The sequence below is a fragment of the Arvicanthis niloticus genome, chromosome 16 (genome assembly GCF_011762505.2).
Source record: "Arvicanthis niloticus isolate mArvNil1 chromosome 16, mArvNil1.pat.X, whole genome shotgun sequence".
Lineage (NCBI taxonomy): Eukaryota > Metazoa > Chordata > Mammalia > Rodentia > Muridae > Arvicanthis > Arvicanthis niloticus.
The window spans coordinates 14,147,755-14,165,771 of record NC_047673.1 but is presented as its reverse complement, the minus strand read 5'-3'; the positions used below and the strand labels follow the sequence as shown (position 1 = coordinate 14,165,771).

General features: G+C 46.5%; 1 protein-coding gene across 3 annotated transcripts in view; it reads left to right on the top strand.

Annotated features, from left to right (window-relative positions):
• The window catches only part of Atp7b (ATPase copper transporting beta), a 69,433-nt gene that overhangs the window by 35,455 nt on the left and 15,961 nt on the right, over nucleotides 1-18,017 (top strand). For all 3 annotated transcript variants that reach the window (XM_076913880.1, XM_076913879.1, XM_034520809.2), the window contains 9 exons: nucleotides 5,057-5,314; nucleotides 6,733-6,896; nucleotides 10,688-10,849; nucleotides 12,970-13,046; nucleotides 14,523-14,697; nucleotides 15,537-15,770; nucleotides 16,392-16,483; nucleotides 17,371-17,498; nucleotides 17,600-17,754. In XM_076913880.1, coding sequence (XP_076769995.1) covers nucleotides 5,057-5,314; nucleotides 6,733-6,896; nucleotides 10,688-10,849; nucleotides 12,970-13,046; nucleotides 14,523-14,697; nucleotides 15,537-15,770; nucleotides 16,392-16,483; nucleotides 17,371-17,498; nucleotides 17,600-17,754 — 1,445 coding nt within the window. The remainder of the gene's footprint in view (nucleotides 1-5,056; nucleotides 5,315-6,732; nucleotides 6,897-10,687; nucleotides 10,850-12,969; nucleotides 13,047-14,522; nucleotides 14,698-15,536; nucleotides 15,771-16,391; nucleotides 16,484-17,370; nucleotides 17,499-17,599; nucleotides 17,755-18,017) is intronic.

Below are 18,017 nucleotides of genomic sequence, written 5' to 3'. Positions count from 1 at the left end.
AGAGAGAATTCAGGGTCTGAATTCCAAAACCGAGCACTGTAGGACTGTTAAACCAAGGGGACAATCGTCACTTTCCTCTGAAGATTTCTCTACTACACAAAACAAAATAGCATTTTAGTCTTCTAGGTATGATGGCACATGCCTATAACCAGCACTTAAGCAGAGAGACCACTAAAACAGATGAACAAACAAACAAACCGACACCAAACACGCAGACAGCTGATGCAGGAGGACCTGTGTTCAAGGCCACGCTGGGCTTTGTAATGTGACCCTGTCTCAAAAACATCATGGCACATTGCATGCCCACAATTTCAGACTTTATGGGGAGAGTGGATGCAGGAACATTAGGGACATGGCAAGTTCAAGTCTAGTCTGGGCTACATCCATCCCTGTCTCAAAACAAAACAAAAAGCCCCCCCAAACAAACAAACAAACACAACAAACAAAAACAAAGCCTCAAAACTCAGAACTTCAAAACGTGCAGCAACTAAAGGGTTGTCTGTTCAAGGCAGAAATTAAGAGGAGGATTTTACAGTGACTCTTCCTGCTTTCTTTGATGGCTCTCAGAGCCTTTATGGAAGGGTGGCTGTGGCAGACCTCACAAAGAAGGGGTTCCATTTCGAGGTGGCTTGTTATCAAGTCGAGTTTCTGGAGTAGCAGCCACCCCCCACCACCACCCACCCAGCACTGTGGCATCAAACGGTGTCTCTGCATAGCATATGGTCAGAGCCTGTGCTAGTTGTGGGGCTGCTATGAGAAAGACCATCTGGGAGCTTCCTTGTGAGGGAGGCAGTATAGGATCTGTGTGAGTCCAGGCTATGTCTTTTCAGGGTGGTATTCAGTGGGAACTGGGAGATAAGGAAGGAGGCCCTGAGAGTGTTGGAAGTGCCCTGGGCTGTGAAGTCGGTGCTTTCTGGGAGACTTTAGAGGCATGCAGAGTGACCTGAGCAGGACTAGACCCTGGTTCTTGGCCCACAACAGCAGGAAGTCAGAGGTCAGAGCCACCAGGCTTGGGGTCAGGATGAGGACTGTGTGATGGGAAATGGCCCAGGATGAGCTCTTCCCAGATGCTGAAGGGCAGTGTGGAGCTGGGGATGTAGATCTGAGGGAAGGAGCTCCAGGAGAAGAGTGGGGTGAACTGAGTGGGTGGAGCATTTCCCAGATGGCAGCTGGAGGGGAAGGCGGCCTCTTTCCTTAACTCAGCAGGCCATGCAATTGAAGGAGAGCAGCATCTGTCAGAGTTAGCTGGGGAGAGCCTGTCAGTCCTCTGCACACAGGGAACATAGGGGCTAGCCTTTGTCAGGAAGCTGGGGAGACTTAGTAGAGCAGGGGAATAGAGATAGCATGTACCAGAGAGGCCCAAGGTGAGGAGGGGTGGAGTCTCTCTTTCTATTGACAGGCTCTCCTGTTCTTGCCTAGGCTAGTCTCAAACAGTTTGGGCTTAAGTGATCCTGAGCACAGTCTACTGAGTTGGGGACTATAGGCTGGAAAGCCTATTTGCTGAGGGGACAGTTGTGTGTCTGTGTTGGTAACTGGAGCTACTCATAGGTTACTCAGGCAACGCTCCAGCAGTACCCAGGGCTTCTGGACTTGTTTCCCATACTCCACATTCTTTGACTACTGAGTCTAGCCATGTCCTTGAGAAGACTGCTCTATTGGGATACTTTAGGGGCTCCCCTGTCCTGGACCACTCTGTTGCTCCGTCTGCAGGTCAGGGTCTAGCAAGAGAGAGAGCGGGGATAAAGGGGAAGAGACACGAAGAATGGAGACAAGACAGAGGTTCTGATCAAGTCTCAAATCTCCTTTATTGAAGGGAAATCTGGGGTATTTACAGCTTTTGCCACATGCCTTGTAGGTATGGATACCTCGTGCACCTTACAGGCATGGATAGCACGTGCACTGTATGCCTTGCAGCTGAGGGCACTAAATGCCAAAACAAGATATGTGGGAAAAACAAGATGTTTGTCAGAGTGTGCTCAGCTGTTGTAGGCTGTTGAAAACAAGTCTCTAGTCAGGGTATATGGCTTGAGATGGCTGCAAAGATGATAGCTGCTTTCTGCTAGGAGTTGGCTCCCAACACTCCCCTTTGTTCACATCCACCTCACCCACCCCAGCAGGTGCAGCATGTGGCGTGCGGTGGCCACATGCTTTGTACCAAGCATCATTTTGCTTTCTTACCACGTTCTCCACACCCTGGAAAGAATGTGCTGTGTGTGTGTTTAAACAAAGTCGATAAAGAGAATGGCAGAACAGTAAATCTCGCACTCCAAAGAAGTATTGAAGAGGCTCTATATAAACTGTTTGGTGTAAGGCTCCTTCTTTCAGCAGTACAGTCTGGTTATTGGCAGCCAAAGAAAAATGACCATGGAACTGCATATTAAAAGTAATTGAACTTGACTGAGTAAACACAGGAAGAAAAGAACTAATTCATATTAGGTAGAACTATGAGGATTATAGTCATAAGGCCAAGAGATGCATAGAGTATGGTATCCAGTGAATACAAATAAACACCCAGCTGAATTTCAACGGTAATGACTGGGTGATTTCTTTTGTGTAAATTTATGAGAACTGAAGATATATTTACAGTAGACTGACATTGGTCTGAAATTGAAATCTAACTGGACATTCTATCTGGGCAGTTTTCTTTTAGGTTAAACTGCCAGTGGGCTCATGAATGTACTGTTTACATGTTAAAGGGCTGCTACTTCTTAAGATCAGTGGAGGTTATTTATTTACCAAGTGGTGGAAAACAAGCAGCACATGCCGACAGACATGTGAGATTCATTCAGAGGGAAAACCGAGAAGGCACACAGTCTGTTGTCAGCACGGTGGCCAAACTTTAGTCATCAGTTTCCTGCACTTGTGGTTCAGAGTAAATGGCAGTCTGTCACCAAGCCGTGCTGTTTCCGTTTCTACATACACTTAAGACTATGAGATGGAGGGGTGAATATGTTTCTATATTAGTCTGGACGGTATTTATCTTAGTCACCGTTCTGTTGCTATGACGAGACACCATGACCAAGGCAACTCTGTAAGATATACTTACAGTCTACTGTAAGGATAACTTCAGTTCTCATAAATTTACACAGAAGAAATCACTCAGTAATTATCTGAATTCAGCTGGGTGTTTAAAAGAAAACTAAATAAAAGAAATAAAAGAAAGCATTTAATTTGGGGCTTGCTTACAGTGTCAGGGGCTTAATCCATTATGGTCATGGTGGCAGGGAGACAGGCATGGTGCTGGAGCAGTAGCTGAGAGCTGTATTCTGATCCACAGGCTGAGAGACACTGGACCTGGCATGGGGGTTTGAAACCTTAAAGCCCATTCCCTGCGACACACTTCCACCAGCAAGGCCTCACCTCCAAATCCTTTCTGGACAGTTTACCAGCTGAGGACTAAGCATGCAAATATATGGGCACCAATCTCATTCATATCACCACAGATTGGCTCGTTTTATCTGTCTGTATGTGTATATGGTAGATTAAAAAATGTGGTCCCCAAGGTGGAACCTGTAAATATATGCAACCTTAAATACCAGAACAGACATTATACATATAATGAAACCATGGATCTTAGGTAGGAAGATGCAGAATTATCCAAGGGGACCCAGCCATGTCGCATCAACTTTTCTTGGATGGAATAGATTTATGTGACAAAGAGATATTTGGGATTGCTAATTTTGAATATGGGAAAATAGGGTCAGGAAGCTGGGAATAAATAAGATTCTCCAATTGGGCCTGTTGAAAGACACAGTACTACTGATGCCTTGATTATAGTATTATGTAACTGAGTAGAGTTCTCTAACACTTGGTGATCTTTGAGCTACTAAATTTATGGCAATTTGTCATAGTAACAGCAAGAAGCTAATTTAACAGTGTGCTAGAACCTGAGAAGTACTTGCCCTTCAGATTTGTGGATCTTATTCTAAGTAAGTTGTACCTTCAAAACAAAAAACAAACAGACAAAACAAAATAGCCAAAACCAAAGTAAAACCCACAGTGCTGTACTGGCACATGGATAGGTAGAAAAGATCAGTCAATGTTATGGAGCCAAGAGGCAGATCTATGCAAATATGGGCTCCACATTTGTGTCACTGGGACTCTGGGGAGAAGATGGTAGTCTTTGCAGGCCATGGAAGATCAGAGCTGGAAAGAAATTAGCCTTTACTATTACCTTATATGCCACATAAAATAATAAGGTTTATTATAGGCCTGACTATGGGAGTTTATTAAGACTTGTACAAGGATCAGCAAGACAGCTTAGTAGGTACAGTGCTTGCTGTACAAGTGTGAGAACTGGGTTTCAGGTTCCCAGCACTGACATAACACCCAGAGTTGAAACAGCGGCTGCCCAGAGCACACTGCCTAGGCTGGGCCACCATATCGGCAGGCTCTGTGTTTAGTGAGAGATGCTGCTCCCATAAATAAAGTAAGGAGATCAAAGAAGACACCTGATTTCAACCCTTGTCCTTTATGTGCATGTACACCCACATGTACACCCCCACATACAGATGTAGACATGTGATGTCAACCTGTGTCTTCTACATGCATGTATATCCATGTGCTCCCACATTCACCCATGTGTGTGTGCCCACACACATACTCATGGGTGCATATATGAGTGCATGTGCACACACACAGCAACCCCCCCACACATACAAAGAGAGAGCGAGAGAGAGATCACATGTGTATAAAAAGAAACCTAGGGCTTTGAGAGGAAAATTCTATGAATACTTTTAGCACGTTGGGGAAGAATCTATTAAAAGAATTAAGCATGTAAAAAGATTGACAGTATGAGCATACGAACTCTGATTACCAAAAGACATCAGAAGGATGACAGCACCCAATGCAGGCTTGGAGGAGACATTTGCAATGCTTGTCAACTGACACAAAGGTCCTATCTGAAAGTTACAGGAGGGAGAGGACCATTGGAAATGCCAGTCCCCATGTCACCTCTCTAGGAGCTTCAATTTGAACATTGTCACACTTGAACCTCCCATTGTAACAAGCAGAATTCTTTTTTTGTCCTCTAATTATTTCTCAAATTTTATTTTAGAAAACTTCACTATTAACCGTGTCGGAAACTTCAGCTCTGGGAATTCTGTGCCACAAGCCATGGCTGATACACCAGGGTCTGTGCAAAAAATGGCTTCTGACACTAGAGGGCTCTCCATACATGAAGATCCTGGCCACTTGTCAGATATCCCGCCATTCCCAGGAGCAACAGCATCACAGAAGTGCTTTGTACGGATCAAAGGCATGACCTGTGCGTCCTGTGTGTCTAACATAGAAAGGAGTCTTCAGAGACATGCTGGTAAGAGGCCTGCAGCCATGTTGAACTTGGAAATACTGTGTATCAACTCTCCATTGACCGTGTTTATCAGTAACCCTGGCAATCTGGCAGCAAGCCCATTACAAGACAATGTAGATGTTTGTCTGATGTCTCCCTGGTATGATTAGCATTCTGTCCCTTAAACATTTATTTTGTTACAAAGTAGATCTCTGAACACATTAGCTATGAAAACCTGGTCTGATGGTCAAGGTTTATTCTATGGAAAGATTTCTCAATTAGCTTTTCCTAGTCTCTCACCCTCATCCCATCAATCCCTCTATAGAAAATGAAACACCAGCCTGTGCTTAGAATTTCCATTTTCAGATACTCTGTCCTGTCGACTCCAAAAGCTAATACATTCTTATTTGATGATGTCTATAATACTGTTTCTTAAAGTGCAACGAAATCTTGTTCTTGTTTCTGTTTGGAAATATCTGATGGTGATCCCACCGACATCCCTGAAGCAGAGCTGACCTAGTGGCCACATGAGACTTTGTGCTCCGACTCCTGGCTCTGCATCAGGCTTACCTTAGGCGGTCCCACGTTTCCATCCTTCTGTTCACTCTTTAAAAGTACCAAAGCCCTTGCTTGGGTCACTGTCATAAACGCAGGTGTGTTGCAGGAGGACCTTTGTCAGTGGTGGTCTAGCTGCAGATACATTAAAATGTAATTTCATGGTCCTTAAGTTTCTGCTCCTGACTTTAACCTCTAGCTTCTGTCTTTTATGGCATATTTTTTCTAAAGCACATCATGCCTTTCATTTATTTGAATGTGACTCTTTCTTCTCCTTATACTAACACGGTAGTGTTAGTCCAGTGATCCACAGGCTTTTCAATTTTCACTTTTGGAAATCCTTAAAAACTTCAAAAGAATAAATAAAACCATTTTTGAAAAATTAAAAATTTTCCCTGTATGTCAAAAAGGGAAGGAAAAGTATGCCTTTCTGTGACAGTGGTTGTGTTCACTGCAGCTATAGCCCTCGTCTGAAGTGTATGCCACAGTGGACCTTCTAAGGCTTGGCATCCCCAGGGGCTGGATGGGCTCTTGAAATCTCAGACCCACTAAATCAGAGTCTGACTTTACAGGGTCCTCAGTTGGCTCCTATGCCCATTCACGTCTGAGAAGGGTTGTTCAGGAACAGTAGCTCTCTAACCGGACTCTAAGTTAGAATCACCTGAGAAGCCTTTTAAAAATGACACTTGACATTTACCCTGGGAGATCCTGAGCTGCCTGGTATGTGTTAGGAGCCGTCAAAGTTGTTCATGGCTCCCCAAGAGATGCTCACATCCAGCCAGTTTTGGGAGCTACTGTTCTAGAGGATTTCTTGCTTAAATCATGAGGACAACAATATCAGCCCCGTTGCCATGCCCAGAGTCACAGTTGTGACCTGATGGTTCCAGGTATTCTCTCCGTGTTGGTCGCCTTGATGTCGGGAAAGGCAGAGGTCAAGTATGATCCAGAGGTCATCCAGTCGTCCAGGATAGCTCAGCTCATCCAGGACCTGGGCTTTGAAGCATCAGTCATGGAGGACAACACAGTCTCTGAAGGTGACATCGAACTGATTGTAAGTGCGGTGGCTGTCCCCTAGAGCAGCGGCTCTCAACCTGAGTGTCCTGACCTCTTTGTCCAATGACCCTTCACAGAAGTCTCCTGAGAGCATTAGAAAACACATTTACATCACAGTCCATAACAGTAGCAAAATTACAGTTAGGAAGTGGCAATGAAGATCATTTTATGATTGGGGGTCACCACAGCGCAGTCCGTGGAAGCTGGAGGGTGCTATGACATCTTACGACAGTGCTGTCCTCGTACTTGTTGGCTGCTGGGCAGTGAGCTCTGTTTTGTTTGACTTGTTCAGTTTGTGAGGGAGGATTGGCTGTGTCACAGAGTGTCAGAGAGAGCCTTCCTATTGCATATACCCAAGGTCAAGAGAGAAAGATGGTGTATCGGTAAAGCGTAAGTGTCTGGAGCAGAGAAGCCACAGATGGTGGGCTTTGGTAAGCATGGTAGACTGGGTGGCTCACTGTGGCACAGTCCTTCAAGTCTGAAGCCAACCACCTGTAGGCATCTCTAGATACAACACCCAAGTCCTTGGAGGAGCGAGCTCCATTCAGTGACATATCTAGGTCTGGAGTACCTAGAGGTAGTAGACATTAGACCCTGGATTCCATCCTGTTTCTCCTAAAATGAAACCACATGAAAGTCGAGAGGATTTGTAGGCACACCACTGACTACAAGCTGAGTGACCATGAGTCCTAAAACTCCTGAGGGACTGGAGGTGAATTACTAAGGAGTGGTCGTTACCACAGTGTTTTCTGCCTATCCACTATTACAGTTGCACGTCAACATGTTATTGGAAACCATAGTCAATTCTGGTATTTGCTGTGTCCTCTGTTCAGATCATGTTTGTAGAAAATGCTTTTTGTAAACAAAGGGAGATATAAAGAACATCCCTGCAAGCCCTGCCAAAATTGAGTTAAACACTCTGGGGTAAGTGGGGCTTTTTCTTCTTTGTGTGTTTAGTCTCTGCCATTAATGGTGAGTCCATGTTTAAAGAAAATATGGCTGACATGAGGCACATTGGGCTCCTGATAAGCTGTATTCTCTGAAGAGCCTACCCTTGGTCCTAGTTCTAGGGTGTGAGTGCTGAAGGACAGAGTTAATGCTTCCTGGCTATAGAAGCATCAGAAGGTGAGGAGGAACCCTGTTGCAGTCCTCTAGATCCACACACAGTAGGTACCTTGGCCCACTGAGACACTGCACAGGAAACCTAAATCAAGAGATGATGGGAGATGACTTAGGAAATAGTACCATACTTACTATGCAATCCCGAGGACCAGAGTTCGGATCCCCAACACAGAGCCAGATGAGCCTGCAGAGCTTCAGTGGCAATGCTAAGGAGACAGAGACAGTCCCTGCGGCTAGTCAGGCCAGCTGAGTGGGCAAGCTCTGAAGTCAGCGACCTACCTGCCTGCCTTGATAAACAAAAGTGGAAAGCAACCAACGGTGACATCACCCTGTTTTCTACGTTGTACATACAGAAATCCAGTAAATATGGCCTGGAAGAGGCTCAGTGGGTAAGGGAGAATCGACTCCCACAATTTGTCTCTCACCTCCAAAGGTAGGTCTTGGAAAGTGCATTCCTATATTCATAAACATGCAAAAGCAAATAAATAACTAGAACATCAGAAAAAGTGAGAACTCATCAATGTACTATATCATAGTCTTTTTTCTCTAAGCTAGCCCCCGTTCCAGCTCCTCTAAACAGGGTCTTACTATAGTTTTTTGTTTGCTTGCTTTTAAAAACAGGTCTCATTATTTAGTCCTGGCTGTCCTGGAACTTACTCTGTAGACCAATTCGGCTTCAAACTCACAGAGATTTGCCTGCTTCTGCCTCCCAAGTATTGGGATTGGGGGCCTGTACCACTGCAGCCAGTTGAACATTTTATGTGAACTTCTATATTTATTTGTTTGCATAGGCTAGGCATGTGCCCTGCCACTGATTCATACCCCAACCTAGAACTTGTGCACTTAATCTGTAGTCCAGGCTCTCTGATGTGCCTCTTTTATATCCAGCGGTGGCATGTGATGTCATGCTTAAAACTTTTTTTTTCAGGGTTATGGGACTCAGTGGTATGGCAGGGGTGTCACAGGTACCAGTTTGAATTCTTGTCCTGTTGCTGCAGGGACATTTGTTAGCCTGGTCTCGAATAGCTTGGTTCCCCGTGCAGACTGCAGTGGCTCAGAAAAGACACTGGACACAGGTTTTCAGGGTTCAGGCTTCAGCTCTGCCCCTCATTGGTGTGAGATGACATGATGCACATGTTAGTAAGCCTGTCGGCACTTCAGGTTAGAGGCCTCCTCCCTAGGCCTGACGAGAACAATATAGCTCCCAAGGGAGCACCTAGTGTGTTTTGAGTGGGTAATAAAATTATCACCACAAAGATGAAAGAGAGCTTAGGGGTTACTAAGCATGAAATACTTGCAGACTTGTCAAGTGTGTGTAGCTCACCCAGCACTAAGGGCAGACTAGCCGTTGCCTGATGGATGGTTCTCCCTTTCTCGTCTTGTGGTTAAGAACCACGCCATGTGGAGTGCTGAGTGTTATCATTAACAGGGGAATTCCTTCTTGCTCCCTAATTCCACTGGCTCTCTCGTGGATCTCTGAGCATCTGTTCTGGATCTCTGCTGCACTCTTGGAAGTGCAAGTCTAATTACATCGTCTTGGCGGTCATCACTCCTCCCGTAGCTCTGCATCAGCTGTCAGCTCAGCAACCTCTGCATCAGCTGTCAGCTCAGCAACCTCTGCATCAGCTGTCAGCTCAGCAACCTCTGCATCAGCTGTCAGCTCAGCAACCTCTGCATCAGCTGTCAGCTCAGCAACCTTTTTCGGATGAGCGCTCACAGCCTTGATGCCACGGTCCAGCCAGTGCTGCAGACTTGCCCCCTTCCTTGTGTGCCCTGTGCCCTTCCCGGCCTGGCGCCTGTCTTAGTTAGGGGTTTTTCTGCTGTCAACAGACACTATGAGCAAGGCAACTCTCATAAGGACAACATTTAATTGGGGCTGACTTACAGGTTCAGGGGATCAGTCCAATATCATCAAGGTGGGAACATGGCAGCCTCCAGGCAGGCATGGTGCAGGAGGAGCTGAGAGTTCTACATCTTCATCTGAAGGCTGCTAGGAGAAGACTGGCTTCCAGGCAACTAGGAGGGTCTTAAAGCCCACGCCCACAGTGACACACCTACTCCAACAGGGCCACACCTCCTAATAGTGCCACTCCCTGGGCCAAGCCTATACAAATCATCACACTGCTTGAACACCTCATGCCACGGTGCCTTTTGAGTTCCCTCTGTCATGACCCTTACCGTCACCTGTCCACACCCTCTGCATGTTTTAGGACCAGCTCATCATAGCCCACCCACTGCACCAGTGGTTTCCTAAATGCTGTTCTCTTGATAACGTGGCACTGACATTGTCTCTGTTGGAGCCATCAGGGCACTGGAGTAGAGCAGATTCCAGGGACACTTGAAACTGTAGACTGTTGAGTTTGGAAGATTTTTGCAAAGGTGCACTTGCACACACTTGGTGTGTGATGGCTGCGGCAGTGTTGCTGGTGAGAGCACACAATGTGCAGTGCTTTCCAGAAGCCCATTCTTAGCCAAAAGACAAACCTCAGTCTGCAGCCACTGGCTAAATGGTTGCTACTGCCTACCCTGGCACTGGGGGAAAGCCACCGAACCGCTGGGATTGGCATCTGTGGATGTCCCGGGAAGTAGCTGCCTGCCACTTAGGTTCCTGAGGTACACTGGAAAGGCTCGTCTCAGTCTTGGGAGTTTTGTCCTCCTGTCTTGCAGATCACAGGGATGACCTGTGCCTCCTGTGTTCACAACATCGAGTCCAAGCTCACAAAGACAAATGGCATCACTTACGCCTCTGTGGCCCTCGCCACCAGCAAAGCCCATGTGAAGTTTGATCCGGAAATCATCGGTCCCCGTGACATCATCAAGATCATCGAGGTAGCTAATTCCTGAAAAATTTGTATCCACTTTTACAAAGCAGTAAAATATAATCACCAAAGAAAGTAGTGAAGCTGGATTCAAAAGTCCTCTATAAGCCGTGGGCTTCTCCAAGAGTGGTAAGGTCAGTTGCTTAATTAATTGAAGGTTAATGAGCAGCAGCTGGTTAATGAGCAGAGCATCAGTGAATGGGTAAGAAAGAGATGAGGCAGAGGCAGGGCTGGCAAGGGGCTCAGCAGGTGAAGGTGCTTCCTGTGGAAGCCTGGCAACTCAAGTTTGATCCCTGAAACCCAAGGTAGGCAAGATCTGACTCCCAAAAGCCATCATCCTCCAACTTCCACATATGTGCGTACACACACACACACACACACACACACACACACACACACACATTCTTTTTAAAGAAAAAGATGAGAGGAAAAAACATTACATTTTTAGTTTTAGATTTTCCTGAAAATCATCAGTCTTGACAAGATACCTGCCGTGGAGAGTTTTAAGTTGCTCAGTCGCCATTTAAACATATTATTTCTACCTGTGCTGGGTGTGTGCAGACTCAGGATGCTGGCACTAATTCCACGCTTCCCTCCCTGCTAGGCTTGGAGGAGAATCTGGTCATCTTGCTTCAGGCAACCAGAGGGTTCATGACTGTCTTTCCTCTCGCTCCCTCTGTCCACAGACTTCCCATCTCTGCTTTAATGCCCACACTGTAGCAGACCTTAAGAGGGTGAGCAGCCATGGTGACTGGAAAGGATTCAGAGAGTTCAAATTCAGTGAGATCAGTGTAGCGGCCAGTGGTAAGGGTTAAACGTAGTGAAACTGCTTATGAAATGAAACATTGTATCAGGCTTTATACCACTGATACCTTCTCCTCCTTCCTTTTCCCTTCCATGGGCATGTGTACATAGAGAGGGTGTCTGACGAGTGGCCCAGCAGAGCTTTCCGACAGGGAAAGACATGCTGCTGCTGTTTTTATACAGGTAGGCTGGCTAGCTTCACAGCTGCCTCATCCAATGAGGGTAGAGGCTCACTCAGGGAAGTGCAGTTCTTGCTCACTGATACCAGGCTCATTAGAGGCAAGACGGCAACTCCCAACTCAGATACCATTCTACTCTACCCTAAACCGTAGAGAATTGTGTCCACATGTCACCCATAGGGCTGAAGACACCAGGATGCTGAGAACAAGGAGAGTTCTAGGTGGAGGTCTTCAGTCATGTCTCATATGCACTTTGACTTCTATCTTAGCTGCTTCCACCCCGTGCAGTGATTTGGTGCAGCTTCCTGGACCTCTGTCCAAAATGGAGAAATATTGGAATATTCCTTGGCTTCCAGGCTTGCGTGACTCTGGGGCATCTTTTCCTGATACAACTAGGCTGGAACTAGTTATGAGAATATTTGCCTTGTCTTGGCTTTAATGCCCTTCTGCCATGACATTTCATTTTGGAGACACTCAGCGCCAGCATCCTGGGCCGTCTTTAGTGTGCTGGCAGGACAGTCTCCGGCAGCTCTCCTTGTGTGCATCCACAAGGAGAAGCAGAGACTTAATGCTCAGACAGAGGTGGCGGTGGCAGAGCTTGAGGAAAGCACAGAGTTGAGGTACAGTTTGTCAGGACACGGAGAAAGCCACTGTTCATGTAGTGAGGCCCGAGATGAGCACAGTAGGTAGTTGCTTGGCAGAAGCCTAGAGACCCATACTCTGACCCAGTTCTTTAACACACCATTTCTCTCTGACTGTCCTTTTCCTTGTGAGTGGGTGAAGTACCAGACCACAAGGCATCTGAATTCTTTAACTCAAGACTCTTGATGTCAACCCTGGTCAGCTTTAGGACCCACTGGAGTGAGTGGGGCAATAGCAACTCCTTTACGTCAAGTACGTTGAGTAGGGAGAGGGATTTCCATTCAGTGCTGTGTCTGCAGGGTGGCACAGTCAGTCTCTCAGCACACAGAGCACTGAACACAGGCTTTGGAAGCCATTTTCAACAAAGAAGTCACTACCGAAAAACCGTAGGTCACCAGAGGAACTTTGAGATTTCAATTTCCAGTGTTGGAACTGCTTTCTACATGTGCACATTTTAACCAGAACCTCCCCCCACCCCGCTCCCCACCCCTCTTTTCATCACAAGGAAATTGGCTTTCATGCTTCCCTGGCCCAGAGAAACTCCAACGCTCATCACTTGGACCACAAGATGGAAATAAAACAGTAGGTAGAAAACAGAAGGTGAATGTTGCCCTGGCTAAGTCTCCGTCCCCTCCCCACTGACTTTATGGCCCTTGCTGATGGCTGTGTTGCCTTCAACCTTGGTTCCCTGCCTGTTAACCTTTGTGAGATCAGCAGCTGGAACCACACTGTCTGTAGAAGCTTCTGGATATTGGCAGCGTCTGTGTCTGCACTGCCCAACTTGGTAGTGTATTTGAGATGCAGTAGTGTGTGTGCATTCAAATAAGTGTAGAACCCAGGGCTTTTTTCTTCTCTTTTTAAAAAAAATTCACTAAGTCACCTGTAGCTGGTGGCTATTTAAACATTTAATACTGCTATTAAGTTTCACTAATTCTAACTGCAGGGTTGGCTTTTTATTTTAGTCTAGGCTTTATTTGCATAAGTTCTAGAAGTAGGATCTGAAGACAGTCTTGAGAGCTAAGTGGAAAGAAAATGGCTAGCGCAGGGAAGGACATAGCCCGGGGCCTATGCTTAGCATGTACCCAGAATCTCCAGCACAGGATGGGGGTGGGGGTGGGGCAGATTAGGATGCAGATAAAGGTTAATTCATCATCTCAGATGGTCACTTAGTCTTTCAGCACACTTGAAGACTGCTGTTGTATATAGGGAAGTACCTTAGAGCAATTCCTTGCCTTGTTAGGAAAGTGACAAGTGAGAAAACTGTGACATCAGTAGCTTAGGCAAATTCTGGAAAGTCTGTCAAGAAGGAGACCCAGGATTTGAAACTCAGAGAAGTGTGCTAAGCTATCGGCATCAGCAGGGAGTGATGGACCCTTCTGGGGCTTTGACGGTGCCTTTAGTTTGGTCTGATTGGTTTGCCGGGGATATAGGGGACTGGCAGTCTAGGGTTTGGGAAACCAGTGGCTCTGTCTCTTGCATAGCCTCAGGCAGCAGCTTGAGCATTCAGGACTGCAGGGTCTACGTTAGGATACACAGCTTACAAGGACCTTCATTGAGGGTTGCACACTGTCTGTTTGAAATGTCATGCTGTAGCTCACAGGCAGTCACAGATGTCATCTGCAGACTTTGGTTTCTGGCTTTTGTGTTTATTGACAGACTCACTAACCTTATACTCTTATTTTAAATAGTTGTTTAAAATGTGTAAAAATAAGCTTATATTAATAAAATACTATTTCCATCCATCTCTTGCATCGAGGGGAATCTATGTAAGACTACACAGAGAACTCTAGGCAGCTATAGACTAAGAGTGGAAACCTCTTTGGGGCTAGTTCTTGTCTTTCGGGCTTCATTGGTTGTACCTATAAATTGGTGGCCACCAGCTTATGCAGAGGCAGAGCCGAGCCCAAGCGTCCCTCTAGCAATGCCTGGCCCTTCAGGTCACTGACGGTGTGGGGGGGGAGGGGGGGACCTCACTCTTGGTTTAGTTCATTCTAAATCTGATCTGACCCCAGCGCCAAGTGGTTCTGATGTGTCTGTGTTGCTGACTTTGCCTTCCAGGTGGAAGAAATCTTTCCTGTGTAGCCTGGTGTTTGGCATCCCTGTCATGGGCTTGATGATCTACATGTTAATCCCCAGCACTCAGCCCCATGAGATGATGGTCCTGGACCACAACATCATCCCAGGACTGTCCATTCTAAATCTCATCTTCTTCATCTTGTGTACCTTTGTCCAAGTATGTATTGGAAAGCTGGGCAAACCTTCTGCCCTTTGTGCCCAGGCATGGCTTAATGGATCTCTGTTCATTGGCTGTGTCAACAGCCCTTTAGCCTGGTTCCAGTGGTACCTCATGGCAGCTATGCAGTGTCACCTTTGGGGAGCTGCTGCTGTTATTTCTGTCTTATGACCAGAGGGAGGGCAGGATACTCTGATTGATTACGCTTGCCTCTGGCCCAGTCCTGTTCCCTAGTACTGATGCCATGTCTTCAGGAGTTAGGCACACTTCTCTCATATCTCACCTTTGTAGAGCAAACCTTCCTGTCTCTGGCTCTCTGGCTCTCTCTTTGTCCCTGTTTGTCTCTCTCTGTCTCTGTATGTGTACATATGTGTGTATGTGTATGCATGTATGTGTACGTTTGTGTGTGAGTGCAAATTCATACAACACAGACACAGATGTGAATGGAAGTGGGAGGTCACATGAGAACACTAGCGGATGCCGCCTTTCTTTTTTGAGCCGTGGACATGTTTTGCGTCATTGGCTTACCTTCTCTTTGGAGACCACTCACAGTGTAAGTGAATGACATCATCGTCATTCCCATTCTCTTATGGACATTTACATGGGATGCCTGCATTCCAAACGTCCCATATCCTTGGTCATCCATTTCTGTGTCCAGTAGGTGCTCTGAATGAGAAAATATGTTTCACTGGAGGCCGAGGCAGAGTGTGTGTCATCAGTATCAAATAATCATGCGGAGCAGAGTGGTATCAGCTATGTACAGGAACCTAGAATACTCATAGTCCCGAGGCTGGATCTTCCCCACTCCTCAGCCAACCCTCGCCCTTCCTGTCTTTCAGTTCCTGGGTGGGTGGTACTTCTATGTACAAGCCTACAAATCGCTAAGACACAAGTCAGCCAACATGGACGTGCTCATCGTGCTAGCGACAACCATTGCCTACGCCTACTCCCTGGTCATCCTAGTGGTTGCAGTAGCTGAGAAGGCAGAGAAGAGCCCCGTGACCTTCTTTGACACGCCCCCCATGCTCTTCGTCTTCATCTCCCTGGGACGGTGGCTGGAGCAGGTGGCAAAGGTAGCTACAGCTTCAAGTTAAGAAAAGAACGGTTCTTTCAGTAATCTGACTCTCAGCCCAAAGGCAGTGTGTGCTGAGAGCTACTAATTACACAGCCAGAGAGAATGGCCAAGAGGAATCTGAACCCCCATGTAATTAGGGGCCACAGTCACTAATCTCCCAGTCGGTTGTTCCTTCTGAAATCCCAGCTAATCTGGCTAATTAGTAAGACCTTTGTTCCGGGTAATTGTGTAGTGGAACGAACTCTGAACTTCAGGCAGAGCTCGAATGGCCTCTTAGCACCTAATGGATTGTAGTTAGTTAGTTAGTGAAATCTACACCTCCACCTCAGGGCTGGGTGATGTTCAATACTCTGCAATGGAGCCTGTAAACAAGGGGGAGGGAAATTATATTGAAGGTGAAAGAAAATGGCCGTTGGGCAGACAACGGGGATTGTGTTCCTCTGAAATGGGATTCAAGCTCTGCCTCAGCAGCACTGGGGCTAGGCTTTCCTTGTGGTGCTGACACGTGTGGCTGCCTTAGTGGCATGGTTGTGTTTATTGCGGCCAGCTACCTCAGTGCTGTGCATGTGAGTGTCAGCCTGGGTTTGGACTGTCAGCTCTCATCCTGGTTATTTCCTAGAGCAAAACTTCAGAAGCCCTTGCAAAACTCATGTCACTCCAAGCCACAGAAGCCACAGTTGTGACCCTGGGTGAGGACAACTTAATCCTCAGGTGCGTTGTGTGTCAATCAGTAGAGCTTGGGATCCTTGTCAATCACCAGTGTAGTGACAACAAGTGACCATCGTATAGTTAAGGACATTCATTGTTCAGGCTACCATAGTCATCACCCTGAAGCACCGTCCAATGGCTGCCTTGGCTGCTAAATGCAGTTGAACCAGTGACCTTTCTAAAGGTCTGTATTGTACCAGTCTGTCTATACTGCTGTGTAGTGGCGTCCTTCGGCAACTGCCTGCTTTCTTTACGATAAAGTCGATAGCACAACAGTGGGACCCTGATATCAACTGTGCACACCCAGCCAAATTGCTCAGGGTGAAGCTAGAATAATCACCCCCCCCCCCCCGACACCCATGAAGTTTGGCTTCAGGACTCTCAATAACAAGTCCCTTCATATGAAATGGAACTTTATTTGCCTAGAATTCACATCCTTCCACATACTTTAAATCATCTTTAGAATAATTATGATACATTTGCAATGTAAATGGTGTGTAAATGGGTTTTATACTGTATTGTTTAGAGATTTACAGAACAATGATGCAAAAATATACACATGTGTACATAGACAGGTGACCCCTGCACCTCCCTTCCCCCCTCCCCCTGTGTGTGTGTTTGTGTATGTGTGTGTGAATGTGTGTGTTGCTGGGGATGGGACCCAAGGCCTCCTACATGCTAAGCAAGTGCTATACCACCAAGCTATATCCCAAACCCATTCATGAATATTTTTGATGCAAAAAAATTCAATATTTTGAATATTTTTGGTTGTGTCTGCTAACCTAGAACTCTTAGGTACGTAGGGCTAGTTGTAAAAGGTTTAATAGTCAGTCTAGAACCCTGTCTAATTGTAGACGAGGAGGATGTTATCTGAGTGTCTTCTCTTGCAGAGAGGAGCAAGTGCCCGTGGAGCTGGTGCAGCGAGGTGAGATCATCAAGGTTGTCCCTGGGGGCAAGTTCCCAGTGGATGGGAAAGTTCTAGAAGGCAACACCATGGCAGATGAGTCCCTCATCACCGGTTAGTGGCTTGTTTCATGTTCCCTTTGGTGGGGGTCGTGATCATCACTGGTCCCTGTGATACTGAGTGGGCCGAGTGAGTGACTTCTGTCTCTTCCCTAGGAGAGGCCATGCCTGTCACTAAGAAACCCGGGAGCATAGTGATTGCTGGCTCTATAAACGCTCACGGCTCTGTGCTCATTAAAGCTACCCATGTGGGCAATGACACTACTTTGGCTCAGATTGTAAAGTTGGTGGAAGAGGCCCAGATGTCAAAGGTAATGATGAACCTTAAAACACACAATGAAGCCCCTCCTTTGAAAAATGATTTCAAAGGGATTTAGCTCAGTGGGTAAACTGCCAGCTGATCTCCAGCATTGAATAAAACAGAAGGTTGGAGCCAAAGCATCCTCATAGCCCTGGCTAGTCCAGAGGCAGGAGCTACAAGGTCAGGACTTCAGGCTCACCCATGATTTCAGTCAGCTCCAGACTACCTGGGCTGCGTTATTCCCTGCCTCAAAACAAAACAAATATGAGAAAT